This window comes from Ceratotherium simum, chromosome 1, assembly GCF_057802395.1.
Source record: "Ceratotherium simum simum isolate JZ-2026a chromosome 1, ASM5780239v1, whole genome shotgun sequence".
Taxonomy (NCBI): domain Eukaryota; kingdom Metazoa; phylum Chordata; class Mammalia; order Perissodactyla; family Rhinocerotidae; genus Ceratotherium; species Ceratotherium simum.
The window spans coordinates 41,307,415-41,328,460 of NC_141900.1; the positions used below are offsets into that span (position 1 = coordinate 41,307,415).

The 21,046-nt window shown below is 50.0% G+C and overlaps 1 protein-coding gene across 1 annotated transcript; it reads left to right on the forward strand.

The window, feature by feature from the left end:
* Positions 1-13,439: 13,439 nt before the first annotated feature.
* On the forward strand, positions 13,440-18,768 carry DLX6 (distal-less homeobox 6). Its single transcript, XM_004431374.3, has 3 exons — positions 13,440-14,158; positions 15,424-15,617; positions 17,509-18,768. Exons 1-3 carry the CDS (start codon positions 13,735-13,737, stop codon positions 17,758-17,760), a joined length of 870 nt encoding a protein of 289 aa, XP_004431431.1. The 5' UTR covers positions 13,440-13,734; the 3' UTR covers positions 17,761-18,768.
* Positions 18,769-21,046: the final 2,278 nt, after the last annotated feature.

A 21,046-nucleotide genomic window follows, 5' to 3' on the forward strand; every position in this document is an offset into this window, starting at 1 on the left:
AGAAAGAAAGGAAAAAAAAAAAAAAACCAGCTTCAGCCCAAGGAGCCCATGATTGCTGGCCTTCCTGTCTGTCATCCCTTTACAAAATCCTCTCCGCAAACCTGAGCGGCATGCTGTCAGAGCTAATAACGTCTTCTGAAGGGGCTAGGGGGTGGGTGGGGGGGAGACAGTCTTCTCTACACAATGTTCTCATTTATTAAATGGAGTGCTTATTTTAAAATTGCAAATATCTTTGTTTGGTTCACTGCAAATTAAAACCAAGATGTAGGAAGTTACATGATGCAACAATTATTCGTGTCGTATCGGAGAATCAAACCCGTATCTCGCCCTTCTTCTGGTTAAGGTCGGATGAGGGAGAAGGGGGAATCTGGGGGAATCCAGGGCAGGAGGTTTTATGGTGGAAAAATACAAATCCGTTCGCCCTGCAGGTAAGCTGAGAGTAATTGAAAGCCAGAGGAGCGATGCCTGTTTCTACCAGGGAGAAGGAGCTGACTGCGATTCCGGGAGCGCGTGTGGGCGCGGTACTTGCGGCGACGCCTCACGCGGGTCGGGCAGAGCTCGGAGCAGAGCCACGGAGGTTTCCCGCGGGAGGCTTTGAACGTAATCGTGGCTATTTCTCGCCTACTGAGATTCCTTTCCACAAAAGGCCATTGTGCTTCAAGGAAATGGATCCCCGGGGTCCCCGTGCCCGCATAGGGGGTCCTGGAGAGGTTTAGAGAACACCCCTGGAGGCGTTCCCTGAGTCGTGCGCTACTCAGCAGCATCCCACACACCCAGGTGGGCTTGCAAGTGCTGGCCTTGGGCTTCTTCGAGGCCTGGGCTGATGCCTGGAGGTGGGCCGTCGGGCTTGACTGGTGACCGGCTCTAATGCCCAACGAGGTCTTGGGCCATCCACGCTCCTGCGTTTTGGACTAAACCCCACACAGCCCAAGGGGTGGGGGTTCAAGACGAGTGGAATGGGGAGCCGCAGTGTTGACACTACGTTTCTCTCGGATGGACCCCCAGGGAATTTTTTATCTCGTTGAGAGGGAGAGATGAGCGAGGGGACCTAAAATGAAGAGAGAATCAGATCTTAATATCCTTTAAAGCAGGTCAAAAGATAAGAAAAAGAAATAATCGAGAGGTATGTAAAGGACCCTAAAATGCGGAGACCCTAAGAAGAAGTAGGAGCGGTGGACCGAAGTCTGGAGAGCGGAGATGTGGGGGGGCGGTGTGGGAGACGGGTAACCAGCTTAGTTTGTCAAGAGCTCCGGCAGCTGAGAACGGTGGGAGGAGGAGAATGATGGGGAAACCTTTGTTTAATGAGGAAACCTAATTATTGCGCATCTGGAAGTCTTGGTCCCAACTACAAGACGAAGGCGGGTACCCCTCTCCCAGGGATGCAGTGCGCATGCCCGAGCCATCGGCTCTGCGGCTCTGCGGGCTGAGGTGCACACGTGAGCCAACTGTGGCGGAGCCCCCGCCGGCAGCAGCGGCCAATAGAATCCCGCTCTTACTGCGCCTCCGGGTCCCATTGACCATCTCGGTTCCCCCACAATAGGCCTTTAAACCCCACTTTAAAAATAAAGAGTGTTTTAGTATTGATTCTTACCTTGGCACGCTAGAGTTCTGTGGGAAATAGACACATTTTAGAACTACAAATAAATTTACTACAAGCAAGGGTTAAAGTATTCAAAATTTAAGAAAAAGTTAGAAGGCGAGAGAGGAGTCTGTTCAAAGAGCACTGGCGGGAAGTCAGGGAATCCTGGGACTGCTGACTTCAGAGCCCTGAGGCTTGGGTCAGAGTTAAATCTCTCGAGCCTTATCTGTCACATGAAAATCACACCTACCTCTGACCAAATGAGTTGCAGAAGCAGAAACATTACCTGTACAGGCCTGGCTTGGGAAAACAACCCCAAACCCGGCTTTCTCCACCCCAGTCTCAACTCCCACGGTTGCCAGGGAGATGGGAAGCTAGAACACCTGTCCTCCATCCCCCTCCTTTCCCAGACACCAAAGTGGCCCCTGTGGTGAGGTCCATGTGTTAGCTCCCACATCTGTGAAATGGGGCTAATTATAGAAGGGCAGAGAGAACTAGAAAGGTAAAAAAGTGACAGGAATTTCCAGCCTGTCTGGGCTTCTCACACCTCCACCCAAGCTCTGAGGCTGGAAACGATGAGTTTGATGCTCTGGAGCTGCAGAAGGGCAGGGACAGCTGGGAAATATTACCTATCCTGCCCCTTCTGCGCACCAACATGCTGCCTGCCCTCGCTGCAGCACCATCCTGACAGTTACCAACCACCCTGTACTCTTCCCACCATATATCCCTGCCAGAATTACTGTCCACAAATGAGCCTCCAATGCCCCTGTCTGAGAACACGCCTGTGTATGACAGGAAAGTTGCTTGTGCATGTCACTGAAATAAAACAGGTGGGGATTATTATTTGCAGTACCTCTTCCCTTTTGTGTAATTCACAAGTCTCCAATGTAGGATTAGGCTTCAAATGCATTTGGTCAGGTACATACTTTTTAGTGCTTAACTCAAACACTGTGATGCTTAAATCCATCCCAGCAGTGCCTCTGTTTGTCTTAGTTCTCTCTTTCTAACCCTCCAGGCCTACAATTATAACAGCTTTTTTTTTTTTTTTTTTTTGGAGACTGTGAACCAGAGTCCCACCCCAGCACTCCAAAATGCAAGACTCTAGAGATTGACTTCAAGGTTTTAACTGTTAATCTAAGATCAATGTTATTGGACCAATAAGTATTAAGTTGACATACTGTTAAGCATGTAGCTGCCAGCATCCATGTCTATTTGTGAAGGGAATACCCACTGAACTTTCAGAAATGCCAGCTGATAGTCTCTGCACAGAGTAAAAAAACTTTATCACAATTGTCTTTTGGGATTGTCTTTGCAAAAATTAAGCTTTCTCCTAAACTGGCCCAATAAAATCAAAAGAGGCTTCAAGACGAGATGGCCATGTTGTTTAAACTACTTCTTGAAGACTAGATTTTATGCTTTTTCTTATAATTGACTTATCTTTGTGCTTTAAGGAAAATAATAGTGCATTTGAAAGAAAATATAGACCTGAAAAAGAAAAGTCCATCAGCCAGTCAATAATTTTCATTGTCCCTCAGCTGAAGCAAAATCCTACTTCCCTGCCTTGGGCGTGGCTACGATAAGCGAAGGAGTTTTTCTTCTTGAGCATTTTGGGTAAAATTGAACCAACATAAGTCTCAGACTCATGTCCCAGCCTCTTTCTCCAGGCAGGTTTCAGATCATCCATGAGGCTAACTTTGATGACAACTCACTGTCACGTCTGAAAGAAGAAAGACCAGCAGGCTGGGGGTCAGGAGGGGAACACTGAGGTGCAGACTCAGGACCATGACCTGGAACCCAGCTTGGGCCACAGCTTCAGCATTTGGAGCTGCTGTTTACAGCTCTGACCCAGACTGCCCTGCAGTCTCTTTGTCTCCCATGAGCGGACCTTGGGGTACCTACTGGCTCCCGCCCATCCCATCAGGCATGGCTGGCCATTAGCACCCTGTGCCAGCAGGACTTGTTGATCAACCAGCTGAGCTGGGAACATGTCCTTCGCATGTGGCGCTGTCCCCCTCTGATTTAAATTGTAATTCATCAAGTTATAGGGAAATGGCAAAGGAGGGTAAGGAGGAAGATTACTGAGGATGACTACAAAAATGGAATTGACAGTACAGAGACTTCTAGGAACCAACACTGCCTTCTCTGTGAGGGCTCTGAAGGCTGTGCCCACAAATCAGCTGGGACTGGTCAAACCTCCTACCCTGTCAAGTTTTGGAGGAATAGAGGTATTTGGGGGGAGGGGGATTCCCGTTCCTCTAGCAAAGGTCAGCCTGGGAGCAAGAAGGAGGCTAGGGAGCTGGGGGCTCTCAATCCCACTGAGACTTCTTGAGGTGCCTTCTTTCTCCATCTGCCCCTGCCTGCTCTCTTGATTAGGCTCTGGTGCCTGGGACCCCCTGAACATCCTGCGAGAGTTATTCTAAGCACACTAAAGCTGTTCCAGGAAGCGTTCCTCTATTCTCTCAAGACCAGGCAGCTAACCCAAGCCAGTCTTCGGGAGAGCAGCTGGACAGGGGACTCTGGACCAAGCGCAGTACTCTTTGGAATCCCCAGGCTGTGGGCAGGTAGCAAGCAAGGTGAATACACGTTGCCCAGGCTGGCATTTTCAAACAACATGGATTACAGGCTGCATCTTGAATATGAATTAGCCTTCTGCGCTGGCGTGACTTCCCTTTGAAACTCAACTTGTCAAAGTATGGTTTTAATTAAACGTCTTCCGGGCCCGAAAGATTACATGTTTTGTAAAATATATCCTAGCGTGAAATTTACTTCCACGATCTGAAATTAGGTTCCTTGTAAATGTTTTCATAAAAAAGAAAGAGGAAGGGGGTGTGTGTGAGAATGGAGCAGTTCATACTCGCTGCGTTCCTTTAAAACGTCCTGCCAGCCAGCCCCGGGGCCCGCCAGCCCCGGCTAGGACGGGGAAGAGACAGCGCGCCCAGGACGCGCAGGTAACCCGAACCCGTCCCGGCAGGGCAGGGCGGCCCGCGTAGCTTTTGCAGTTGGGGACAATTCAGCAGACAGACAAGTTAATCCCGCACTGATTTGTTTCGGATCCATCTGCAGGACGCCGGATACCACCTTCGGCTGCTGCTGCAGACACCTGCCTCCCTCCCCACCTCGGACCGCTGTGCTTGTCCCAAGAAAGAGAGAAGAGAGAATAGGGTGCAGAATGGCCCTCAGCAGCATTCAAGACAACACTTCACTTTTTAAATTTAAAGTTCTCCTTGAAGAATTCCTAATATTTAGAACAAAACCAATGTGGATCGATAGCCGTCCTAACAGACTGTCCAAAACTGCTCCAAACCAATGTCAAAGCTTCTCTTGACGGAGAAGGGCCCCCTGGGGTTTTCTATCACCTACGTGGGGGCATCTGTCACCCACGTAGCCCTCAGAGAAAAAGGACCCTATTTCCCTGCAGGGGGGAGGGGAAGGTACCTGCGCACGTTACGTTTTTCTATTCAATACAGAATTAAGAGCTGGGTCCCTGTGGAATTCTCTTTTCCTAACTACTCTCTGAGGAACCCGCCAACTCTGGCGGGATTTGCTGGATTCGAGTAAAACTTGGCGCACATGGGATGGGGTATGATGTGGAGGAAGAGGGAGGCGGGTGCATCTCCTTTCTGCCAGATAATTGGGATCCAAGAAACGAGGAGCGGGTGGTGCTGTAGGGAGAGTTATTTACCGCCCTCCACCTGAAATAAGCAAGACCAATAACGCTCCTCGATTTTCGCCCTGTTTACTCCATTCCCATTCAGTGACTGGCAAAGCAGGCCCTGAAGGCAAAGGCAATAACGGCTCCTCGCTCTCCTTACTAGGGAAATGTGTAGGCATTTGAAGTGTACTAAAAATAAACGAAAGAGCGAGAAAATGAAAAGGGGACAGAGTGACAATTTGCGGCAATTAAAGCGTCTGCGCATGTTGCCGGGGGAACAGGGACCCACAGCGGTCTTTGTTTTCCCAGGCCTGATGATATGACTAACTCGTTAGAGAATTTTCGTCCCAGGTTGTGCGTGCGTGCGTGTGTGCGCGCGTGCGCGCGCGCAATCAGCAGCCAAGGATCCCGGTGCAAGGGCCGGATCCGCGGGGAAGGGGGAGCCTGGGACCATTTCTGGGCCCCTGAAAACCCGGTTGGCAGCGGGAGAGAGCGGGGTCCAGCTCCCTCAGCCTCCCCCTCCGCCCCCAGCCTGTCACAAGCAAGAGCCCGTCTGTTAGCGCTCAGCCGCCACCTCTTCCAGGAACTCTGGAGCAAGTTTTCAGCTCTAAGGTGCCTAACTTTAGAGGAGAAAAACATAATAATACTAACCTTTATTTCACAACCACCGGAGATGCAAAGGGTAAGGGGTGGGGAGGAGGGGAAAGTGGGGCGGCCAGCCAATTCAAAGCTTGGGAGACATTTTGACAGCGCGCTTGAAATATTACTCTTAATTTTTGGAAGACTTTCAAGAAGAGAAAGGGGAGTGGGGTGGGGTGGGGGTGGGTGGAGAGAACCACAACTTTCTCCTGTCTGTCGCTAGAGCGTCCAGAGAGGGCTCCAACCTCCGCCACCCGCGGGAACACACAGTGGGAAATTGCTTCAAGACACAAGAGGGCTCGCTTCTTTCCTCAAACCCTACCTGAGCCGTGAACTTCGAGAAAGGGTGGGAAAGGGAGTCCTGGGTCTCAAAAATCTGCATAGCCCGGAACCCTGAGATCGGAAGGGTAACCCCAGGCTGTGCGCTCCGCCTGGGCCTGACTCCGGCCGCCCAGCACTGCGCCCACACTAGCATCCCTTGTGGATCAGGCCCCCATCCCCACCTCCAGCTCCTCCCCACCCCACCCTTGTCTAGGGCCACGGAAGGGGGAGGGAGCCACACTGTGCAGCCACCGCCAAAGTCCAGCTCGGGCTGGCTTCAAAGAAAGCTGGCAAATCCGGCGAGTCTCGCAGAAATTTTCTTCGACCCTAATTCAATTTTAAAGCGGATTTTTACTATTAAAAACGCTGCCGAGCAACACATTGAATTAATCTGACTGTACGGTTTTAATTACAGTGAGGGTTTCTCTACAAATCTGTACAAGACAGTGGCTGGCTCTTGGAGGATCTCTGCCTCCTGAATTCCATTATCCCGCCCCGCGTTCCCCGCAGACAGCGGCGCCTGGGAGCCAGCTGCGGGTGCGGGCGTTCCTGTCGCCCTCCCGACTCCTGCCCTCCCCCGTCCCTTCTTTCACCCCAGCCCCAAGGAGAGCCCAGGACGCCTGCCTGTCTGTTTGGGATTGCTGTACTGAAATCTCAAAACCCTAGGCTAGCTTTTTAACTCTTGGGCCCAAGACCTTTGAGCCTCTAGAGCCTCATTCTTAAAATGGCTCTTTTGTCCGGGGAGGGCGACCTCTTTTGTAATTTTTTTAAGGGTCCTCCTGCTTCAACTTCGCAGCTGTCAAAGTGAGCAAAGAGATGCCCTTGGCGTTTGAGGGAAAAGCAAGCTAAGGGATGGGGAGGAGAGGAAGAGAAAGGGGTAGAGAAGACTAGCGGATGGATGGCTAGGAACTAGGGTCTAGCCGTCCCTCCAGGTCCCGGAGTAAATACAGGTGGGGCAGACCCGCTGGCAAACAGGGCTGCTTTTATCAGTCTTAGTTTTGCCTATTTGTTGTGCAACTAACATTGCAGGGCAGTGGTCCCTAGGGAACAGGATGGAGCAGAAAACTTGAAGAGAGGTCCTCTCAAAATGAAGCAGACACTCACACCTTCTGTCTCTCCTTCACTCTCGTATATTCATTCTCTCTCTAACTCTCTATGTCTTTTCCACTCTCTCTGCTTCCCTCTCCACCTTCCATGTGGGAAGATGGTGAACCTGAATATGAACCCAAATATGTATCCAAAAGGACACAACTTTCAGTGCATATTTAAAGAAGTAAAGGCTATGAGCTCTGTGGGGGAACGGGCCTCACTTGACAGAAAGAGAGGGAACATTTTTGCTATCTGCACAAAATTAGTGAAACCTTCAGAAAAATACTATTTCATTCCCCTGGGTAGGATGGGGGAAGGCTTTCTTTCTCCTGGATTTGTGTAAAAAAGAATTTTATTTGGAACAAAAGAAAAGAGAAGGGGCACAGTTGGGAGAATGGGTTTTAAAAAAATAACCCTCACTTCTTCTAAGGGGTCTCAAATTGGTTGCCCTCTTAAGAAAGTTTTGCTAAAAACCTAATAAATTACCTTTCCATTTATTGGCATGTTACAAAATAAAGGGGATAAGAAGTGCCTATGAACAGGTATGAATATGAAAATCACCAGGGCATTTACAGCACAAGGGTAGTCAGGTATAGAACAACTCTCTAATGAAAAACAGTTTCCATTCCTTTTTCTGTTGTAACAAGAGAACCACCTAAGAGCTCACAGGAGAGCAAGAGGATGTTTTCCATCCCAGGTTTTCCTGAAGAGCTGTCCTAAGCCTGGCTCTCCCTTAATGTAGAGGCGTTTGCTGTTGACTTTGTTATTGTTCCTGCTGATGAAGGGATGAAGGGATCAAAACAGAGGATGCTTCCAGGCATTTAGGAAGACGCTGGGCCAGCTATATTAACTCCTTATTATGCCTAAAAATAGTCAGTCGGCCGTTTCCTGTTGATGCTTGTTCCCTGCCACTCTAGGGCTGCATTTATCCTCCTATGGTCAGTGGGTCCTGGTTTCCAAAGACTGGCTTGATGAAAGCTGACTTCTAACACCCCTGCCCTTCCCCCTTGCCCTGCTACATTTCCCAACAGGGCAAATATGGGGGGCTCAGCCTTGGTTTATCCAACAGATTAAAAAGACCAACATCATCACCATTTATCTTTTTTTAATCTAAGTGTTTAAACATTGTTGAGTTCTTTTTTCCTGGACTGAGAGAAAGAAGACTATTTATGTATTAGGGATTGGGGTCCTATGCTTGATAAAAGAGAAAAGAGAGAGGGAGAAAGGAAGGAAGGAAAGAAAGAAAGAAAGAAAGAAAGAAGCAAAGAAAGAGAACAATTTCCGTATACAATCCCAAAACTGAATAAGGTAGAAACATATTTTGTTTTCCCCTTGAATCCACTCTAGGCTCCTAATATTGGCTTCTTCTGTTAAGAAAGCTTTGAATGCTCACACAGCCTGGGAATGGGGTCAGGGAGAGTCAAAAGGTGTTCAATTTGAGGATCTGGTTGGCTTCATTTTCATAATTCCCCTGGACTCCAGTTTTGAAAAGACTTGGATCAGGAGCCTCTAGGCTGGAACATGCTTAGTTAATATTCTCCAAATTGGACAGCCTAGAAAAAGTCTGTGAAGCTCCCAGTGGGAATCACTGGCTCTGGTGGGCCAGTACCATCCATGCTGGGGTTTGCTAACTACCTGTTCTTGGGACCCAGGACTGCAGAGATGAGGGAGATGTTGTCCCCAGACTTCAGCGAGCCTCTTTTTGGGTGTGCAGTAAACAAGGCCCACTTTTTAGCTGGATTTTGGGGAGCCTGGGAAGGGAGGGTGTTAATATGGGCATTATAGTTCTATCACTGGAGAAAACACCATCATCTCAGTGTTTTCTTGCATAGTCTGATACTTTGGGCTACTCCTGAAGATATCATCACTGGGCTGGGCCAAGAAAGAGAAAGAGGCAGCTCTCATATTCCCCCCAAGCTTTCCCAGGTGTGTACGTTGGGGGAGGGGACAAGGTGCCTGCGTTTTCAGGAGATCAAGCATCCTTTCCCTATACACAAACAGAATTTTACATTGAATGGGGAAAAGACTAGCAGGAATTTTTTTTCCACAAACATCTCCCATTGAGAAGAGGGTTCTTAGCATGGCTATGTAAATCAATACTGAGTTATTTCTTTGAATTCAAAGGCTATTTATCCAGGTCTAATTTCTTTAGAATTAACGTGATAACTGAGCCCAACTTAGCAACCAAACCCAGTCAGGCCCTGCCCAGCTTGAATGTACTTCTACAGCCCGCACAGGCTGCAGACCCTGGGCCAGCACCCAACGCATTCCCTGGCCTAGGAGTGCGTGCAGACACCCGTCCATAGCTAGAACAGCAAGGGATTTTCCGACCCAAAGAGCCCATTCCTGCCACAATGGCCTTGGGCACGCTGACCCACACGGTCTTGTGTTGGCAATCTGTAAGTATTTCTCTCTAAATTACACTGACAGCTGAATACAAGCCCCAACACCTTAAAAAGCAAAAAGCAGTTTAGGCCTCAAATCCTGCCTCTTAAAACTTCTTAGTGAATATGACTCGCAGCTACTAAAGGCCCTAAAAGAGCCTTAAGCCTCCCAGTCCTTCAGATTGCTGGCTTTACTTCTATTTTGAATGATAAAGACTTCGCGGGCCTCGCCTGCCCTCCTCTTCCCACCCCCAACGGCTGGCCTGGGTTCCCCAGCGGGCAAAACAAAGAGGTAGGAGCCAAGGCATGGCTGGCGGCGAGCCGGGCGCAGGGGCCTGGAGCCCCCGAGGTGTGCGCCCTCCCTGTGAGGCGAGAGGTCTTGAAAAATTGAACCCTGAAAAATTCTCGAGTTCTTGCCTTTCGCAGAAGGTCTGGAGGTGCGGGCTGAACTAGAACAAACCAGGGCTCGTTACTGCCGCCCAAGACACTGGGCGAAGGACTCGGAAGCCGAGATGCCAGGTTCAGTTGGAGAGAAATGACCGCGAGGAGCGGCCCCTGCCGAAGACAGTCAACCGCGCGCCGAACTCCTCGCGCCGAGCCTGGTGGCAGAGGCCACACGTGGCAGCCACTCGCCGCGCGCCACCTTGGCGCACTGTGTGGGGCCAGACTAGCTCTCCGGCTAGCTAGTCCCTGGACTAGCCTGAAAGCCGGACGCTCAAACGTAACAGTACGGATTCTGTCCGGCAAGCGCACACAGACCTATGCCAGGCCGGGAAAGACCCCTTGCTCGCTCCGCTCTTCAGCCCCTGACTGACTGAGCCCAATCTGGGGCTCTCAGCAGGACCTTTTTCTCATGTGCAACTACTGCTACCTCGGTGCAGTGCACACTTGCTCCTCTGGAACACAGTGCTGGGATTTTATCCTCTATCTAATGGGGGGAGTGATGAGAGCCCCGAAGCTACGACCCGGACAATTCCAGTCCTCTGGGCTTCCGCCGGCATTAAGCAAACAAGAAAAGAAAAAAAAAATAGAGGCTGCTGCGCCCTGGATCTGGTGCTCAGTGCGGGAACCTTCCCGGGCCCCGCCACGACCCGCCCGGCTCTGGGTGCGGCCAGAGCTGGGGGAAGTCGGAGAGGAAAGCAGTGCACCTGCGAGCATATAGAGAGAAATACAGACGTGCACAGGGGGGGAAACGCCTTCACCGTGTTAACAGCAAGCCGCAGGGTATAAAGCAATAAAACTGCCACGTCTACCTGCTGGCTTTGAGGGCATTACAAACAAGCTCTGTGCACAGCCCGCGTGCACCGAGAGCGCGCCGGGGGAAGGGGGGATCTTTCCCTTTTTCTGACCTCCCCTGCTGTCCCCCCCCCCCATATACACGCCCTACATACATCTCCCCCTTACCAGCCCACCTTTCATTTTCCTCGAAGGTTTTTTTTTGTTGTTTTAATTCACTGCCGATTTGTAAACGCGTGGATCGGGTTACTGGTTCGCGTGTTAAAGTGCACCTCTTGTTAAAAGGGGGGGAACAAGGCACGCCACTTAAAAATGAATTCAGAGTTACTGAACCGGCTCCCGAGGCTCAAGAAGTTAAGCGCGGCGGGCTGGGAGAGGGAGGGGGAGAGGAGAGTAAACGCTGCTGCCCTGGGAATCCTGGAGAAAACCCGCGGGCAGCGAGCTTCAGGTCATCCGATAAAATGGAGGAAGGAAGGAAGGAAAGAAGAAAGAAAGAAAAAGAAAAAGACAAATTAACCTGGCGGCGCCTGGAGACCCCGGGCAGGGAGCTGGGTGAATCCATTAGCATAAGCCGCAGCCTCCGAGCTCCGCTCAGTATGTAAATAGAGTCCGAGCTGCTACGTCCGCAGCCACCTTTTCTGGTTACCGGGGCAAGCGGGCACCACTGAATTAGCCATTTCTCGGATTCCTTGGGTCGTATAACTTATAGAGTCCAAGTGAATAGGGGGCAAAGAAGCCATCAGTAGTTTTCCCAAAGGGAGACTCAGACTCGTCCCCGCAATCTCTGTACACGTTGACCCGGAGTTGTTAGATTGTACCTTTTCCCGTGTGGCCAAAGGCTCGCGGTTTGGGTCTATTCGCAGACTGAAAGCTGGCGCAAAGCCCATGGGGGTCTGCACCACTCGCCCACCCAGTCCCGGTCCACTGGCAGTGCGGAATCCGGCGCCTCCCCACAGTGCCGGGACCGGCCCCGGGCGCGGCCCGGCCTGCCCTCCTCGGCGCCTTGTCCCCTGTCCGGCTCTCCTACCTGGCGGCCGGGCCTGAGCTGCGTGCCCGGGCTCTGCTGTCTCTGCTCGGCTGCCTGGACCTGAGTGGGCCTGGAGACCAGAGGGAAAAAGGCTAGATCCGCAGCCCTGGGCTGCTCCAAACTTAATGTCTTTCCCCAGTCCATCTTTGAAAGAGAAGTGGTTCTACCACCTGGATGTGCGGATATAAATCCCCTTGCAAATAATAAATGGATTAATAATAACAAGGTATGAAGTTCTTTTTATAGAAAAAAAGGAGAGAATTGAAACTAAATGCGGCAGTTAGACAACCATTTTGATAAGAGGATAATTGAGGCGACACTGGTGTATAATTAGAGGATAATTTATGCTATATCCACTTTTATTCCACCTCCCAAAATAAACCCAGTCCATAATCATTACAGGCAAATTGTTCTGAATTTTATAGCAGCAATTTGAACAAAGTACTGCAGTTAATCATGGGAGATTTTTGTGTATTCCTGATTAGAACTCTAATTGCCTCCTTCCAGAAAGTAAAAATAACTGTAAAACGACTCTATTTTTATCATTAACAATGTTGACAATAAAATAAAATCAATTGGAATTGTAATCGAGAGACAAATTTAGGACGAAGGCACTTTTCCTTGGGTAGTTTATATTGTAATCAAGATTTGCCAAACCACTAACCGCATGTATCATTTGCATATATTTGAAAGCATTACAGTAGCTTCTGTTTTCAATAGGAAAAAATGCATTACTGTCAGTCCTCCAAAGACTCGTTTTCAGAACAGGCTGCTGCGTTCTGGAAAAAAAAAAAGATTTCTTCCCCTTTTTTGTTCAATATATAGGAAATACAGCCTGAAAGGACAGGCACCTCGCCAGAATAGGATCTGATTTTTCTTTTTCTTTACCCTCACCCACGAGGTGGGGCCCAGGTGTGGGGGTTCTTCTTCACTCTGTGGTTTCAATAAAGTACGTCTTGAAAAATCCACGGTGACAATGCGCTCCCGCGGGACTCTAGTGGGGGAGGGGAGGAGGTCAAGGGAGGGGACCTCGCTTTAAATGCAGAGGGCAGCTTCTGAGCACAGGCAGCCTGCTAGGGTGCAAGGGGACTGAGAGAGAGCAGCCCTCGGCCAGGCTGTTCCAGGGCTGCGGTATTGGGAACTGAGGCTCCAGGTTTGGGGGCGCGAGCTGTGGAGGGAGGCGTCGGCGGCGGGCCGGGTGGAGGCACCTCCCTCCCCGGCGGCCCTGTGCGCCGCGCCGCGAGGCCCCCGGGCTGCAGCTCAGGGCTGGGATTGGAGTTGCAGAAGGTAGGCGAAGAAGTCGGCGAGCGGCGCACACACCAGTAGAAGCCGTGCGCCTGTGACGTCAGGGGGCGACTGACCAATGGGGAGGCGCTGCCCTTTGGAGACAAACCATTCGACTCGTGGCGTCTGCATCAAGTCTGAAAGCAGACGCGCAACTTTCGCAGAATCCACCTTAAAATCTCTGCCTTAAACTGCACCAGCCCCCAAAAAATCCAAGGGGGGAAAAACAGGGGGGGAGAGCAGATTCCCCCTCCCCCCTCTCCTCTCCCATCCCTCCCCCTTCCTCCTCCCTTTGAGTTAACAAGGCCCCGCTCACTATATCTCTTTATATTAAAAATATATATATTAGAGAAGAGCGAGGGAGAGGGAGAACCACCTCCGCCCCCTCTTTTTTTTTATTTTTTTATTTTTTTGCAAGGATCCCAAGAGCTAAGGTGGCTGCAGAGGGGAGAGCGGCGCGAGCCAAGTGGGGGGAGGGTGGAGGAAACCCGGGAGAAGGCTTTCTCCAGCCCCCAAAGTTTTGATGATGACCATGACTACGATGGCTGACGGCTTGGAAGGCCAGGACTCGTCCAAATCCGCCTTCATGGAGTTCGGGCAACAACAGCAGCAGCAACAGCAGCAGCAGCAGCAGCAACAGCAGCAGCAGCCGCCGCCGCCGCCGCCGCCGCCGCCGCACTCGCAGCAGAGCTCCCCGGCCATGGCAGGCGCGCACTACCCTCTGCACTGCCTGCACTCGGCGGCGGCGGCGGCGGCGGCGGCCGGCTCGCACCACCACCACCACCAGCACCACCACCACGGCTCGCCCTACGCGTCGGGCGGCGGCAACTCCTACAACCACCGCTCGCTCGCCGCCTACCCCTACATGAGCCACTCGCAGCACAGCCCTTACCTCCAGTCCTACCACAACAGCAGCGCGGCCGCCCAGACGCGAGGGGACGACACAGGTGAGAGGCCGCTGGGGCAGCTCGCTTCTCCCGCCTCCCGCCTCCCGGCTGCCCCCCACCCCGCCCGCCCCGCTCACTTCCTCAACGCCAGGGCCTCCGCCGGCCCCCTCCCCTAGGCGGCCCGGCGCGCCCCCGGCCAGGCCTCGTGCGCGCCCGCTCGCCTGGCGCCTGCCTGCCGGCCTCGCCCAGCCGGGCCCGTTCCCGCCGCCGCGGACCCTCGGCTTCCTCGCGGCGCGGCCCGCCTCCCTCCCCGGTCTCTCGCGCGCCGCTCGGGCCGCGCCTCCAGCTCGGCGCAGGCTTCGCTCCACGAGTTGGCCCGCACTGCTCTCTCCAGCCCGCTGGGTCTTTGCGCCCTTTGCCTTCCTCCTCCCCTCTGGGCTGTGACCCGCGTTTGGCAGGACTGGGGACATTTTGGGGCCGGAACTGGGGAGCGTGTTTTGCTCCCCAACCCAATCTGGGCGGCCAGTGGCCTACTTTGCGTGAGGCGCCCGGTGCGCTTTGGTGACCCAGAGGGAAGCTGGCGTGGCCTCTGGCTCTGGTTAAGCTGGTGACAATTGGCCTCTTTCCCGCGGACTTTGAGGTGTCCCCCCCCACCCCCGACCGGGCACCCTCCCTCTGGGTTTTCAATACAATGTTGGCTGCTCCTTTGTTCGTGGAGGCGAAGCAGAGGGACCTCGGGCGGGTGGTTCTCAGCACCCGAGGGGGCAAAGTTGCCGTGCGAGGTTCAGCCTGCTCGGGTGCTGGTCTGTGCGGCTGGTTGTGTTGTGTTTGGGGTTTTGGTCCCTCTCAGAATCATTTCGAATATGCCGAGGGGTCTTGATGCACCGGGCTTGGAGCTAGTGACATCAAGTCAACTGGCCGCAGAAACACCAGGGTGGCTCAAGCACAGCTTAAGGCACTGTAAAGCCAGGCCGAGGCGCCCCGCTTGGCGGCGAGAGCAGCCGCCCTGCGGCGCCGCGCGTCCCAGAGAGCGGCCGGCGCCGCCTCCGCTCCGGCCGAGCGAGGCTGTTTGCCCGAGGGCCGAAGGCGCTCCCTCGGTCTAGCCACCGCGCATTGTTAGAGCCAGAGTCTGGGTCGGGGAGAAGCTTTCTCAGCGGCTGGGAGCGCCCGGGCATCGTGAACCCAGAGAGGTCAGGGTGGCGTGGGGGCGCTCCGAGGAAACCTTTATGGGCCTTTGGGGAGACCCGGCGCAGTCCAGACCAAACTCAGGGGGACTGCAGCAGTAGCCTCATGGGTGACCGCTCCTCTATATCCTTCGCTTGCAGATCAACAAAAAACCACAGTGATTGAAAACGGGGAAATCAGGTTCAATGGAAAAGGGAAAAAGATTCGGAAGCCTCGGACCATTTATTCCAGCCTGCAGCTCCAGGCTTTAAACCATCGCTTTCAGCAGACTCAGTACCTGGCCCTTCCCGAGAGAGCTGAACTGGCAGCTTCCTTAGGACTGACACAAACACAGGTAATTCCCGAGAAGCCCGAATATCCCTGAAATGCTGACCCCGCTTGCAGATCGGGCAGGGAGCACTCAGGAGGAATTCTTGGCCTAGTCAACCAAGGATGGAAGGAGCTTAATGACAAATGCCTTTGCTCCAGTTATGCACTTTCCCGGGACAACACAGTTTGGAATAAATGACCTGGTATTGAATACTGGATTGGATTTGCACATCCTCCCAACCCTCGGCGACCCCACCCCAGCCTAGTGTCCTTTGGTGACCAAACTCATAATTTAATCAAGTCATATTCCAGAGCAGAACAGCACAAAAGGGAACAAACATGTAGGAGAAAGAGAAAAAGATGTTCAGATCAGGAGGCAGAATAAGACCTATGTTTTTTAAGGCTCTTTTTGTGGGCCCTAGGACTTAATGAGAATTTCAACTCGTTGACATAGAAAGAAAGAATTATGAAGTGAAATGGGGTGGAGGAGAAGAACCAGATAGCCATAGACTCCAACAGGATTTTGTTAAGGGACCAAGGTGCAAACTATTCATTCTAGGATGGGTGAGGTGGCTTTTCTGAAGATTGCCCTAAGCTCAATGGTTAAATCATACTGGGTAACCGGCTGGTGCAGGTTGAGGTACCTCCTTGGAGGACAGGCCTTGGGAGCAATGGCAGAGTTGGAGATCAAAGAGAAATGCTCCCCAAATTACAGCAGGTGATGCCTCAGTTAAGTACAGTTGCTGAAGTTCTCCTGTCCTACTAATTTGAAAGACATAAGGGGCATTTCAGACTTCACAGGAAGTGGCTTAGGCAGATACATTAGGACCCTGGTCATAAAGCCAAGCTGCAATCACCAGTGGTTTTTGTCCTTGCTGATTAATTTAGCTGCGTGGGGTAGAAGGCCTTATCTGAGGTAGATGATCTTCAGCAAGGGGACTTCAGGTTTTATGAGATTCTTACTAGGGAATGACTGTGTGGTGCCTTAGAACAGATGCTCCTTAAGCTCTTCTTTTCAATTCAGCCTGCTTTCTCTTGCCATATTGCCACTGGAAATATCTGGGGTTTGATATGAAGGGATTCCTGCTACTTAGTAACTTGGATTCCTCTTGGAAAAGCAGATTCCTATGGCTAAGTAATTTAGGTAAAGGAAGCTGCACCACAGAATTTCCTTCTTCAAATCAAGTAGATCTGGGATGTTAGCATCTGCAAAGATGCTCCAATCCCAGATTCTTGATTCACATTTAATTTTCAGGAGCCCTTTGACTTTTAGTGACTGCACTAACAATCATGTGATGATTGTTGACCACAATTTGACTAAGCAACATACAAAGTAGGGAATGAGGGAGGTACAATCTCTAATCCCTACAGGATTGTGGGGATATATTTATGTCTAGAGAAAGATGCTCCGTGCAGTCTATGGCATGTGCAGTATAACATAGGTATATTCAAGGCATTTGGTTATAAATGTACAGGCTTTAATCTGTTCATAGTCATTTGCTAGATGCCAGGTTTGGGGGTTGGTAAGTATAAAAACAGACTATCAGAGGAAGTGCATTCAATTGGCTTTGATCTGAAAAGTTCTCCGTATAAAAATCCTCCTTTAGACTTTGAACCCATGCATCTCATTCGCCTTCATTCTTATTTTATTCTTATTTATGCTGTTGTTTTAAACCTAGACTTACATCCAACTGAAGAGCTACAATGACTTGAGGTATCCAGACGAGATACCTAGTAAATGGGGAAGAGTAGGTAGGAGGAGGCTAGAAAGAGGTGGAGCAAGGCGGGGACTTGAGGGCTTGGCTTGCGAGGGTGTTTTGTTATTTTTTTTTTTTTGATATTGTTTCCAAAGCCTTGACTAGAGGCACCGGTCGACATTTTTGGGGCCTAATGATCGCTGCTGCCTTTCGTTCCAGGTGAAGATATGGTTTCAGAACAAACGCTCTAAGTTTAAGAAACTGCTGAAGCAGGGCAGTAACCCGCATGAGAGCGACCCTCTCCCGGGCTCAGCGGCCCTGTCGCCACGCTCCCCGGCGCTGCCTCCGGTGTGGGACGTTTCCGCCTCGGCCAAGGGCGTCAGTATGCCTCCCAACAGCTACATGCCTGGCTATTCGCATTGGTACTCCTCTCCACACCAGGACACGATGCAGAGACCACAGATGATGTGAGTTGTCCGAGGGAAATCGAAACCCTAGGAAACGTCTGAACAAGGCAAGGAGGATCCAGGACCTGCTTGCATCTGCCAAATCGAGCCGAAGGAGCAGGCTCGGGAGAACTTTTGTGTGTGGCGAGACCGTCTGGGAGCTTGCTCGCTCACTCGCTCTCTATCCCTCCTTCCCTCTCCCTCTGTCTTCTGTCTCTCACTCTTCCCTTTCTTTTCCTCCTTCCTTCCCACTTTTCTTTTTTCCTTTCCTTTCCTCATCTTCCTTTTCCCTTGAGCAGCCTCAATAATTGATCTTGCATTTAGGGAGAGTGAAAGAGAGAGAGAGAGAGAGACTGATTTCTATGCCAGCGCTCCTGAAACCCCTCACTGTAAGGACATTTTCCCTGACCCCTTGGGATCCAGGCTCTGAGCCTCTTCTTCTCTTTGGGAATATCCATCAAAACGACTTTTTTTACAGACGTTTTTCCCCACCAGAAGAATCTGTGCAAACATGGCAGCATTTTTACTTGTTTAATGAGCTTAAGACATTACATGATGCAAGAGAAGCATTTTGGACTCCTGCATTTTTATTTACCAATCCCAGACTGACCAAAAAAAAAAAAAAAGAGAGAGAGGGAGAAAAAAAAAGAAAAAACCTTCACGTAACAGCCCTTCTCTAAAGAAAAAGGAAAAATTGGCTGTAAGATTAGAACATTGCCACAAAGGGAGCGCTGCATGTTTTATCAAAATGCAATGATCAAGAATGATGATTTAAAAAACAATAAACAAAAACCACTCTTTCCCCACCCCCACCCCTACACCCTGAACTGGAATTAGGAAAGACAGAGGAAACAACCAAAATCACCGTTCTATTGCTTTGATACCTTTACTAGGTGAATTGGTGGCATTCACTAAGCTAATAGGGACATTTATATGGAGAAACATTTCTGTATATATTGTTGAATTTTAGTTGTACATATACTTTGTATGTTTTTGTCTTCTTTCATATATGGAGTAAAAGCCACAAAATGCTGGGAGTGTCCTGTATATTTCTCTCTGTTTGTCTCTATCTCACCGCCCCCACCTTCCCTCCCAGTATATTTTTCTATCACTCTTAAAAGAATTCCTGTTTCCTAAGGTGGGAAGCCCTATGCATAAACATAAAGTGCCTGCAAAGATGTGAGTTTTGCAGCACTAGGCTTTGTCTTAAGTACTTTAACATTAACCATAGATGTTTTCTCAGCTTCCTTTATATGTTATATTTTTATTGTAATTTCTACACACTTATCTATTTTTTTTAAACATTAGAATGATCTATCCCCAGGTTAACCTCTAGACATCCAGTAGTTTCCAGGGCTGAAACTAAGTGTTCTCCTTTCCCTTTCCTCAGGCAAAATAATACAGCTGAATTTGTCTTTGTTTGGAAGCAGTTTTTTTTTTTTTTCAACAAAAAAGAGGAAAGAATAAAAGAAACAGCAGAAAGTAAATGCACAGTTATGACTGCTTAATGTTTACAACCCTTTGCAAGCTAGCCAGGTAGGAAAATGCACAATCCTGGATGAAATACATCCTTCTGATCTCGTGGAAAGCACAGAAATAATGAAAATGAAAAGTCCTTTCGTCATACAAGCAGGAAGCCCCATACTGCGAGAATTAATGGCTACAGACCTGGGCATCCTTCAAATTATGAACCTTGAAACCACTGAGCCATTTATCAGAAGTCAATAGAGATACTCAGAGTGCTCCATATAATGACAGCGACATACAGTCGTGCAAAAGGACAGTCACTATAATTAGACACAAAGCAAAGACTACTTACCAATATACCCGTTCCTTTTTTTGTTGAGCAACTTCCACGCTCAGTCAGTCTTCAGAATGGTTTAAAACCGATCAGTCTTGTCATTTTCTAGCATTCGCATTGTTACATTAGGAAAAATGTTTTCTTTTCTTTTTTCCCCCTTCCTACTGTGAAACTTTGGGTTCGTAGCTCCCCAGGATCAATTCTGAACAAAGCCTCCAGCTGCAGTGCCATCCAATTTGAAGCAGACATTGGGGACAATTTAAGGTTTTTATCCACAAGAAGGTTTTTTTCCATTCTCTTAAATGCAGCCATAATTAGAGTAATTTTTCATGTAGCCCGCTGATTACAGCGTTTTTACCGTCAAAGATAATTACCTGTAATTTTCTTCCACTTTTAATACTAAAAAGCCATCTTTATTTAGATTCAGGAACAGGAAAGGCGAAACAAAAGAGGGAAATTATTCTGTTATTCATACACAAATTGCAGAGACGTAGGACCTAAAATTGAAAATTAACCAAAATTATAATGCTGAAAAGAATGGAAGAGGCTGCAGAAGTACAGCTGGTAGTGGGGCTTTGCTGAATTATTCAAATTACGTTAGGGAGAAAGCTACCATACATCGAAACCAACACTAATTTTTCTTACAAAAAAAAAAAATCCACCAGACACATGCCAAACCACTGTGAGTGCATGGAATTCTGAAACCCAGCAAATGCATGTTAACACATTGGAGGTGTTGTCATGATGAGCCTATAACTATTTCTCTCTCTCCTAATATGAGTTTAATTAAACAAGAAATTCTGCCAAAGGGTCACCCCAGAACTGTCCTTGGAACTGGGCTTCCTCTGGGTCCTCTGAACCTCAAGGGTTAATATTTTCGCTCTTTGGAATGTATTGACCCCATAGTAAACCGATTCCCAAGAGTGGGATTGGTAGGAGGGGCGTGAGCGAAAGGCATCGCCCAGTCGCGGTGCCTACTACGCCTCCCCACGTTCGAACTTCCCCGGAGTTCGAGTTCTAGAGCCTCGTTCTGATCTTATGTTCCATGTTTAAAAAGAAAGAACAATAGCTGAGGGAGGTGAGGGTGAAGGGTAAGATTTCTCCTAGCCGCCAATAAGCATCTCATTATCTTTTGACACAATTAGTCCAAAGGTTCTCGCCGCCGGAGAAAGGCCTGTCTGCACTGAGGGGAGGGAGCCAAAGATTTCTCAGGCTCCTGCACTTAACATCTCTAGCTGCTTGCAACGTCTACAGGGTCAGGAAACAGCGTCATCTATAGATAGAACAGCACCGCTTCTTGGGAGAGGCTTCCTTGGTGCCTTCCTAAATCAGCCTGGTTCCGCAGCTCGGTTCTGCGTCTCAGCCAATCATGCCCTTCCAACCCCAAGTTCGCAGCGTTTGGGCCCCGCGGGCAAGAGCTCTAAGAACAGCATCCCGCCCCTCCCCCTCACTGCCCCCACCCCCACCCCCAGCTTGAGGCAAAGGCCCTGCAAAGCAACCCTGAAGGGTT

Excerpts from the sequence above, each read along its gene's own strand:
- DLX6 (XM_004431374.3), top strand. The coding sequence starts at position 13,735 with ATGATGACCATGACTACGATGGCTGACGGCTTGGAAGGCCAGGACTCG. Across the intron at positions 14,159-15,423 it reads GACGCGAGGGGACGACACAG|ATCAACAAAAAACCACAGTG; the intron begins GTGAGAGGCCGC and ends CTTCGCTTGCAG. Across the intron at positions 15,618-17,508 it reads TAGGACTGACACAAACACAG|GTGAAGATATGGTTTCAGAA; the intron begins GTAATTCCCGAG and ends CTTTCGTTCCAG.